The 10,259-nt window shown below is 36.2% G+C and overlaps 1 protein-coding gene across 1 annotated transcript in view; it reads right to left on the bottom strand.

Moving 5' to 3' along the window:
- Positions 1 to 490: 490 nt before the first annotated feature.
- Positions 491 to 10,259, bottom strand: part of BTF3L4 (basic transcription factor 3 like 4) — a 28,969-nt gene continuing 19,200 nt past the window's right edge. The window contains exons 4-6 of the mRNA XM_060021961.1: positions 3,652 to 3,853; positions 2,729 to 2,788; positions 491 to 2,177 (exon numbers count right to left, since the gene is read on the bottom strand). Coding sequence (XP_059877944.1) covers positions 2,131 to 2,177; positions 2,729 to 2,788; positions 3,652 to 3,853 — 309 coding nt within the window. The 3' untranslated portion in view covers positions 491 to 2,130. The remainder of the gene's footprint in view (positions 2,178 to 2,728; positions 2,789 to 3,651; positions 3,854 to 10,259) is intronic.

The following is a 10,259-nucleotide window of genomic DNA, read 5'->3' as shown; positions in this document are numbered from 1 at the left end:
AAAAAGACATTTCTGAAAAAATGATAAAATACCTCCTTGAGGATTTTCAGAAATGAGATTCACAGAACTACAGGAGCAGAAGAAATGTTGATTTGGAAACATCTCATTTGAATGATGATGAATTTCAAAGTCATTAGGTTAGGTGACCTACCCAAGGTCATACGGTTAATGCCAGAGTTTGGACTAGGATCCAATTCTCCTGAATTCCACATGAGCGCTTCTTCCCCCAATTTCGTATACTACCTCTTAAGTTTCCCTAACCACTTGAAGTCCCCTTAACTCTCTCTGCCCCACAATGTGCCCTTTGGGGACAGTCAGAGGAACAGCATTCTGGACTATGTAGACCATGTAGAGCTACTGATCTAACAATGGATGAAGCATAATTTCAAAAAAAGACTAGGTTGAAATTCATTTGGGGGTGAGGAGCAGAGGGAAAATACAAAAGAAGTAAATTCTGTAGACAACAAAAAGAGAAGCACAAGAGGAAATATTACCCTCTTTTGTTATTTTATTACTGTTATTTTATTTTGTAGTTAACTCCATATATTATATAAAACATAACAGGGAAAATCAACAAATGTATAAAATAAATTGAGGTGTCTGGATGGAAAAAAATACAAGACCTTTGCCTTCGTGTTTATAGATCTCTTGATATGTTGGTCTTGCACTAGAGATATCAAATAAAGATATCTAGCTTGAAACAAAAGTTGATATGCTGCAAGGTTAAGCCATAGTTTGATGATGGGCCATGATAGACTTTCTAAATCTTATCCTTAAATATTGGCTATAACAAATGCTGATATAACAAAGTGCAAGCTTTTATAAGACGGCAAGAGGGAAGCGTCAATGAATGAATGCAACTTACCTCCAAGTCCTCTGAAAGGAGGTGAAAAAATAAATACTGTGTTTTACCAGTGTTCCCCCAAAGCATTACTCTAAGCATGCAGGAGGATGCTATGAGCAGCTACAATAGTAAGATCCAATCCAGAGGTAGGTTCAAGGCCAAGAGTAGAGGAGTGGTTGAAGAAATCCTCCTGGGGCCAGTACCATTTCATAGAATGCCCATTTGTGCTGGGGAATGAGTCTATGGCCCATTTTTTCTGATTCAAAAGGACATTCCCAATTTCAACCTTGCTGAAAAAGAGGCGTTTTTGCACCTGCTATTAAGAACAGCTAGGATACAGGATAAGGCTGGCATAAAATTATTTAGCAAGCACATGCTAGCTATTCCAGTTTGAAATCTACCAAACTGTAAAATCAAAAGAATAAGAAGTTGAAGATGGAGCTGTTGTTCCTCAAGATGTGGGAACAATCTTACAAAAAGAGGGATTAGGCACTCACTTAACTCTATATGGAGAATATCCTTCTCAGGCTAGATGGAAGATGAGGAAGAGCATTACTAAAGGCTAACCAGGCCATTTAGAGACCAAAAGGGGAGAAAACAAGGCATTTAGGACAAAAACTAGTAGAAGAAATTCCTCTGGGTCTAACTAGGTAAGTGAATCTAAGGCAACTGCACCAAAGATATGCTACCCATTATGCCAGCATGAAGCTGGTGACAAAATATCTCAAGACATTTTAAACCCAGAAAAATGTATGAGAAATATGTTAACGAAGCAAATTAAAACCAAACCTCCAAGGGTAAAATCTCCTGATTTGAAATCCAAGATACTCACTTTTCATTAATTCTGTGCATCATTAGAAAAAATAAAAAGTAACAAATGTAAAGATTTGTTTTATTTCTACTGGGGTAAGGAGGAGGATAAATAAAACTGTTTTCCAATTTGCTCTCCACTGTATACACACATACCCACACACATACATACACATACACACACTAAAAATACCCCAACAAAAAACAAAACAAAAAAACCAAGAATCAAAACCCAAAACACCCTCAAACTGCACCAACACTTCGTATTTTGACCAAAAGAATAGATCCTGGGAGGAAGTGCAAAATGCAAAATCAAATGATCGAAAAATGCTGAACAAACAGCATTATTAATATACAAAATATTTATATTACTGAACTAGTAACAGCTGATGTTCTCCGTGTCTGTAAAACTTTGGAACCACATAGCTGATTTGTTAAATCTAGTCCATGCCAGCTTCCAAAAACCAGAAAAAATTTTAGTTAGCTTCATTCTTTGATGCCTCATCAAAATTTTCTACGAGATCTGAAAAAAAAAGTAAATAAGTTAAAGATACACAAAAAGACAAAGAGGTAAAAATGCAATTACTAACTTCTAGCCTAACAAAAACAAAATTGTTGCTACTAGAATTAGCCTGAAAACATATAAGAGGCAGAAATGAATTGGTGGCATTTCACTAATAATGCTTCATTTATTTGCTTAAAACAAAAACCCTAAGGAAATGTTAGTCTTCTTTTGCCTATGCAAACTAAGGTGACTAGCATCTCATTTCATATGTCAATCATAATTCCTACAGAAATGTTGTAACAATAACTATGCAAATTTATAATCACAATGATTCCAATTTAATAAAGGCAGATTCCAATTTAATAAATGCAGCAGAGCTTTGTGTGACAATTTCTAAGTTCTGAACGGGAGGGCTTTTATCCTGTTTCATTAGATCGTATGCACATCGTTGTGAATCCATTTAAATTCACAAGCTCACCATTAACAAAAAACTGAAAAATGATCATGCAATGAATTAAATGAGATAAACAGGATGCTAAAAATCTTAAAACTGAAGAAATGTCACCTACCTGGAACATCATCATCCTCCTCATCAATGTCTTCTGGTTTTGGTGTTTTGCTATCCAACACTACAAAAAGTTTATTTTAAAATTAGCCATTGAGAACAAAGACCCTTACCAAACACTTGTAATGTTTATCCTTTTTTCCTGTCTACATAGTTCTGGAAACAAATCTTACATAGTTGTTCAGAAAAAGCTAAATATTGCCTAATCTAAATGCCATATTTTTTTACTTGATACTAAAATTAATAAAAGTTTAACTTCATTAGATATACACTAAATATGGTTGGCAATTTCAATGGGTAGTGAAGGTAAAACTTACATGCAAAGTGGAATAATTTAGGTGAGTTTAAATAAAGACATTATAGTTAATTAATTCTCCAAATTCCATATTCTCCAAATAAAAAATCAACATTCAAGATTTTTTCCATCTCTTTTGGTGTAAAACTATCTAGTTTTGTAGTATTAGCACTGAACTAATAGGCTCTGATGTTTTAGGGATGACAAGACACATTTGAAATCAGAACTATCTTGGACACTCAGAACTTATGGTTGCTGCATCTATAGCACAATCAACAATATTCAATGAAAATATAGTTCTGTGATAACATTATCGTCTTGTTGTCATTAGTCAGAAGTGAATACCAAATCAACTGTTTATAAAATGTGGCCTGCAGATCCTGGCACTTTCCTTTTAGGTAATTACCTCCCAACACTCTATATTACTACCAAAATGTATCCGAATATTCTACATGCTACACTGCATAATTATTAAAGGAACAAACTCAAAAATTTATGAAGCATACAATATTACAAAAAGTAAAATTTATGTACAGGCAAATCCTTCTAGCATAAAATGGACACACCTTTTAAATCATTAGGTTCTTTAAGTAAGGTGAGGAGGGAAAGAGGTACTAAATTGAAATACCTACCTTGCCGAGGGAACTGTTCAGCTAACTTCCTAAGACTTGTTAAGCTGTCAGCACCAAGCTGACTTAATATTCCAGGAAGCATTTCTGTGATTGGTTTGGCTTCAGCATGGCCAGTAATCGCAAAGGTGTTAGCAGAAAGGGAAGCTTGGACTTTGGGATTGTTGAAATGAATAACTGTCCCATCATCTTTAATCATGTTCACCTGTGTGATCACAGAAAAAAATGTATTTCACATATTTGGTACAACTTTAAAAATGTTTTAAAGAACATTTTATCCAATTACTGATTTTTACTTGGTAGTTAGTTATGCAATCCCAATGTAGTAATTATGTAAGCCGTGGATTTTGGTGGAAAAAAACCCTAGTGACAAAGTAAAATAATGTACATGGCATAAATTACTAGGATGGTCAAGAAATGGTCATTTTATTATAGAATCTAAAATTATTATTATTATTATTATTACTGGCCACGCCACATGGCTTGTGGGATGTTAGGTCCCCGACCAGGGATCAAACCTAGGCACATGGCAGTGAAAGCACTAAGTCCTAACCACTGGACCAGGGAATTCCTAGAATCTAGATTTTAAATTCAAAGATTTCTACTGCGAGGAAGAAGTTCATGCCCACATTTTTAAAAAATGGAGTTATCAGCCACGAATTGGCTTCATAATGAAATTACCCATTATCTTAATTTATACTAGCAAACTAAATCAATAGATACTATTGTATCTGTACAATAGTCAGCAACTTACTTACGGGACAGGTTGTAAGGGGGTAATAGTGTATGGTAAAAATAACCACTGAAAACCCATAAAGAACACTCAGAAATTTAATCAATCAGGTGTTTCACTCCTTTGAATACTTAGTAAATTTACAAAAGTTTCAACTTGTTCTCTTCATGTCTTTCTTTGTAGAGGATTTTGTCAGTTTCTCTGATTTTTAAGTGTAGCTTCTCAACAACCTTCAAAAACCCTTGTAAATGACAAGGAAGTTCTCCCACCCAGTCGCCTGGCCATCTGAACATTTATCAATTACTAGGAGACCTTTAAAACCATCCTCACATTCTCTCTATAGCTTTCACCAATATGAACTGACTGTTTCAGATTTAATTTCATTCATTGCCTAGGACTCGCTGAAAAGGAAGGCTGAATGTGCATGCACTGTGTAAAATGTTATTTTTCTCTCTCACTCTGTGTTTTAGTAGAGTTGTATTTGCATATAAGTTAAATGTGTAAATAATGTGATTCCACTATGTAGTTGATTTCACTGGGTAAGTTACCTTGGTGGTAACATGCTTATTATATAAAAAGGTTACGAAAGTTAACTCTTGGCTACTTTAGAAGCATTTCATGATCCATCCAAAAACTGCCCTTGTCACAATCAAGCAGAGATGCTGAGTGTTCTCCATGGTCAGTGCAAGTGGGCTTTTCTTCCTCAGAGGTGATCACCACCACTGATAGACAGCACCAGAAAGGAAGGGGAAGAAAGGGGCTTCTAAATTTCAGGCAAGACCTGGAACACAGAGAAAATAAAGGCAAATCCCCTAGAAAATTGTAACTAAACCCCACAAATATTACACAGAGTAAGCATTCAATCTAGCTGTCCTGAACAAAAATCATCACAAGTTAAAAATAATTTACATTAACTTTAGAAAAAGATAAACTATGTACTTCTGAAGATAATTACTGTTTAAGTAGAAAAGTTAAATGGAAAAATGGCTGAAAATATAGGAGAGGAATGGCTTGAGAAGGCAGTGGCATAGTAGATATGAAATGGGATGCTGCTCTGGATCTATCCTAGAATCACATAATTTTAATATGGGAAAAGAATAAAGATATGGTAGGACTATATTTTCCAAACCAAGACCAAATCACTTTATTTAATAAAGGATTTCTATAATACTTCCAGGTGTGAAAAGAGCCTCAAACATTGTAATATGAGATATTTTTTACTTACAAACATTGAAGTCACAAGAGATTTGAAATCAATATTGTTCCAAAAAAGTCAGGCCATATATTTGGTGAATTGAGAGGTCTTCTAGTTCAAATCTCTTGTTAAAGAAATAAATACTAAAGACAAGAGCTCTTGGTTAAGCAACATACCCAAGGACAAATAGCTGGTTATGTGCAAACCCAGAACTTGAACCTGGATTTCCCAACTTTGTTTAGTTTCCTTCCTGTGATGTCATTCTCATTCTTAAAACACTTATTTGTCTATAAAAATTCAATTCTGTGGCACCATAAAAGCTTGTCAGAGAAATATTTATCTCAGAATGTAAGCTAAATAACAGCTGATATATGGATAATATATACCTTACCGGCAGCAAAATAAGAGGCTAACATGGGGCAAAAAACAATAAATAAATTCATGAATTTTCCTTCTGTTCAACCTTCTTTTCCAAAGGCTAAATGTTAAGTCATATTTTACAGCCTGATGTAGGTCTTTGTAGTTTAAAATATGTTGTTTGAGTTTGGTGTGAAAAGCAATATGAACGTCATCCCAGACTGTGAAATACAAATAAATTTATTAATCGTTGTTTTAAATGGGGTTGTATAAAAGATGTAGCTTCATGAACAGAAAGGTCCAGAATCGAGTGGAGAGTTTAGTTTTAGAATAGAGAGAATGAAATACTAGAAGTTAAAAAGGCCAGAATATTTTATTTCTATCTAACATTCCTTCCCCTCTACTGAGCAAATGACATGGTTATATAAGGCTCCTAGATACAGGCTATTAGAACTATCAAAGGATTAATTGTTGGGCTGAGCAAGATCAGTTAGACACTTCCCAACTCTCTTAGAGGCAAAAAGAGGGATAAGGAATTTGTTAAATTCACAAAGCAAATTGTATGCATTTCATATGAAGACTTCACTTCCCCCCAGTGATTTTACTGCTGTTTGGTCTACGTAAATCATACAATCTATATACAGTATAATAACAAGGAGCAGAGAAATAAACAAAGACTATTAAACTAGCTACTACAACAGCACTCAGGTCCCTCTTTCAATCGATCAAGCATCCCATTTATGTCAGTGTTTTTTCCACTTAACAGGTAGCTCAGGTAAAGAATGCTACTTGAGTTATGGAGGAAGAGGCATTTAAAAATTTTTTAAAATTTTTTATTTTTGGCTGCGTTGGGTCTTCATTGCCACGTGAGCTTTCTCTAGTTGCGGCGAGCGGGGGCCACCCTTCGTTGCAGAGCACGGGCTCTAGGCACATGGGTTTCAGTAGTTGTGGCTCAAGGGCTCTAGACTCAGGCTCAGTAGTTGTGGCACACGGGCTTAGCTGCTCCGCGGCATGTGGGATCATCCTGGCCCAGGGCTCGAACCCGTATCCCCTGCATTGGCAGCCAGATTCTTAACCACTGTGCCACCAGGGAAGTCCCGAAGAGGCATTTTTTTGACCCCAGTCCAAAACTCCAGATGCCCTTGCTCTTATTTTTTGCTCTAATTAATACTGACATGTCTTGTAGTTACCAGAAAATACTTTGTCCTCTCATGCATAGTGCACTTACATATGCTGTTTTCACTGTTTAGAAGAACTCTTTTCTGCTTCTCCACATTGTTAAGTTCCCATTTATCCAAGACTTGGGTCAAATGCTTCTTTTTCCGTGAAAACTTAAGGTGGTTTATTCACCTTCTGCCCTTCATGGAAACTGATATTATATAGAATTATCTTGTAGTATAATTGTGTTTGTAATCTTTGACCTTACTAGAAGGTGAACTCCTTGAGATCAGAGGCCATTCATTGCCTTACGAGATACAGTATCCCCCCAATTGTCAGCACCTAATAGTCACTCAAATTTGCTGAATGGACACCTCCTATAAAACTTATTCTAAAATCATGGATGCTGTCAGATCTCACTTCCCCAAATGCTAGATGAAGGGTCATATTAAGGTTTAGAAATAGCACCAGTAGTGCCCCCAATGAAGACACCCAGAACCTCCTGGGCTGTATTTTTGGCCTGACTTTTCCTATTGTTCTGCCCTTTCAGAATCAGCCCAACTGCTCTATAGAATTGAGGGCTATTTTAGGTCATTCCGGGCAACTGCTGGGTGCCCCAATTACGCTACTTATCAAAACCTTAACAACCCCTGCCCTTGCTGGCCTTTGAGTAGGGCACATATATTAACTATAGCAGCCTTCTAGCTGGTAAAGCTGATGCTCACTTTATTCCTACACAGCAATAAGTTTTCATGGCTATAAGGAGGCTTACAAAGCTATGATTGACTCCACAGCTCTTGCCGGCAACTAACTGCCCTCTCAGTTCAGAGAGGGGGTTTAAATTCTTATGCTATGTAATTTTTGTTTGTTTGTTTCAAAGTCCCCACTAGGCCAGTTAGCTGCAGTTCATAACTGTCTTAGAATCAAGTTTTATTGCTACTCCTTCCTGTATGTAGTGGCACTTAAATGTTTATTAGGAAATTAATCTTTTATTGCCTTCCTGCTATATTTTAATGGGGTGAAATAACAGACATTTTAAGAATAAGACACGTAAGTGTCTGGATTGTGTAAGGCTAAGGGATGTCAGATTTTGAGGATTATGGCCTTTGCACACACTCCCATAAGTCAGTATCTTTCACATTCAATCCTTTTAAGCTCAGCACCTGCTTATATCTAAAGGCTAGTATGAAGCATAACCCATTATTACTAATATAAGTGAAAGCTAACAGACATTATTAGACTATATGATATGCCGGGATCATTTTCTCTTATGCTCTGGTGGCAGGAGTCTGATGAGATGGATTCTCTGTAGCTATGCTGTAGATAGCATAAAACGGCATGTCCTTTCTGAAAATCAATTTGGCAATATGGATGAAGAGTTCTAAAAATGTTCATGATCTTTCAGTCAGCAACTGTATTTCCAAGAATCTGTCTTAAGGAACTTGGAGATGAAGATAAATATTTATGTATATAAAAGTCCAACATGTGAGTCTTTACTATCAAAGCATTATAATGCATAATAAATAAAGAATGTTAAATTATGGTATGGTCATATATTGGAATACATGTAGACATTTAGACTGACAATTAAGAAGAATTTTTTAATGACATGAAACAATTTTTATAATATAATACTATTTGGAAAAGGAAGGATTCCAAATTGTACATCTAACTGTAGTCTCAGATATACTAAATATATATGCATATAAAGATAGGAAAGAAATATAAGACTAATAGTAGTTATTTCTTTGTAGTGGAGTTATGACTGAATGCTAATATCTTTTTCATATTTTCTGCATACCTTTAACTTTCTATGATGACAATGTATTTTTATGGGGGAGGGGTGGAAGCTATTTTAAAAACAAAAGATGTTCATCAATAAACAAATGGATAAAATGTGGTATTACCCATAGAATGGAATATTAGTCAGCTATAAAAGGAGTGAAGTTCTGGTACATGCTAAACATGGATGAACCTTGAAAATATGCTAAGTGAAGTAAGCCAGACATGAAAGGACAACTATTACATGATTCGACTTACATGAAATATCTACAACAGGCAAATCCAGAGACAGAAAGTAAGAGAGATTATCAGAAGCTGGGGGAAAGGGGAATGGGGAGTTATTGCTTAATGGGTACAGAGTTTCTATTTGGGATGATGAAAAATTTGGAAATAGATGATGGTGGTGGTTGCATAACATTGTGAGTGTAATTAATGCCACTGAATTGCACACTTAAAATTGGTTAAAATGGGAATCTAATTCTGGAGTTCTCTGGTGGATCAATGAGTCTGAACTTTTAAAAGCAACCTATATGGTTCTGAAAAAAGTGGTCCCAAGACCAATTTTGAGAACTATTAATGGAGCAAATAAAGAATGCTAGTGACAACATTTTGAGGAAATAATAGTTTTAGTGGGATGGAAAACAAAGGAGACAGCAAAGGAAATAAGGACACAATGAAGTAGGAGAAAGGACAAGAAGCAAAGCATAGAATTTTAAGGAAAGTCTTGGCAAATGCTGCAGAGTATCAGTGAAATGATGATGGAGAGGAAGCAAAATAACAGGTGAAATCATCTCTAGAAGAAAGAAGGGGAGGGACTTCCCTGGTGGTCCAGTGGTAAAGAATCTGCCTTCCAACACAGGGGACATGGGTTCGATCCCTGGTTGGGGAACTAAGATTCCACATGCCGCGGGCAACTAAGCCCGCATGCCACAGCTACAGAGCATGTGTGCCACAAACTACAGAGCCCACATGCTCTGGAGCCCATGCGCCACAACTATAGAGTCCACACACCACAACTAGAGAGAGAAAACCCACACACTACAACTAGATAGAAGCCAGTGAGCCGCAATGAAGAGCCCATGTGTCACAACAAAAGATCCTGCGTGCCACAATGAAGATCCCACATGCTGCAACAAAGATCCGATGCAGCCAAAAATAAAAGACAAATAAATAAATATTAAAAAAAAGAGAATTCTCTAGGAAAAAAAAAAGAAGGGGAAATTGGGAACTGAGAGAGGCCAAGACGGCAGAGTAGAAAGACCCCTAAGCTCATTTCCTCTCACAAGCAACATCATAACTAACTACAGAACAACCATTGATAAAAAAGACTGGAACCCACCAGAAAAGATCTTCTGTAACTAAAGACATAAAAAAGGAACCACAACG

Source organism: Delphinus delphis, chromosome 1 (genome assembly GCF_949987515.2).
Source record: "Delphinus delphis chromosome 1, mDelDel1.2, whole genome shotgun sequence".
Taxonomy (NCBI): Eukaryota; Metazoa; Chordata; class Mammalia; order Artiodactyla; family Delphinidae; genus Delphinus; species Delphinus delphis.
The sequence above is the reverse complement of the archived record's forward strand: the minus strand, read 5'-3'. Positions and strand labels throughout refer to the sequence as shown.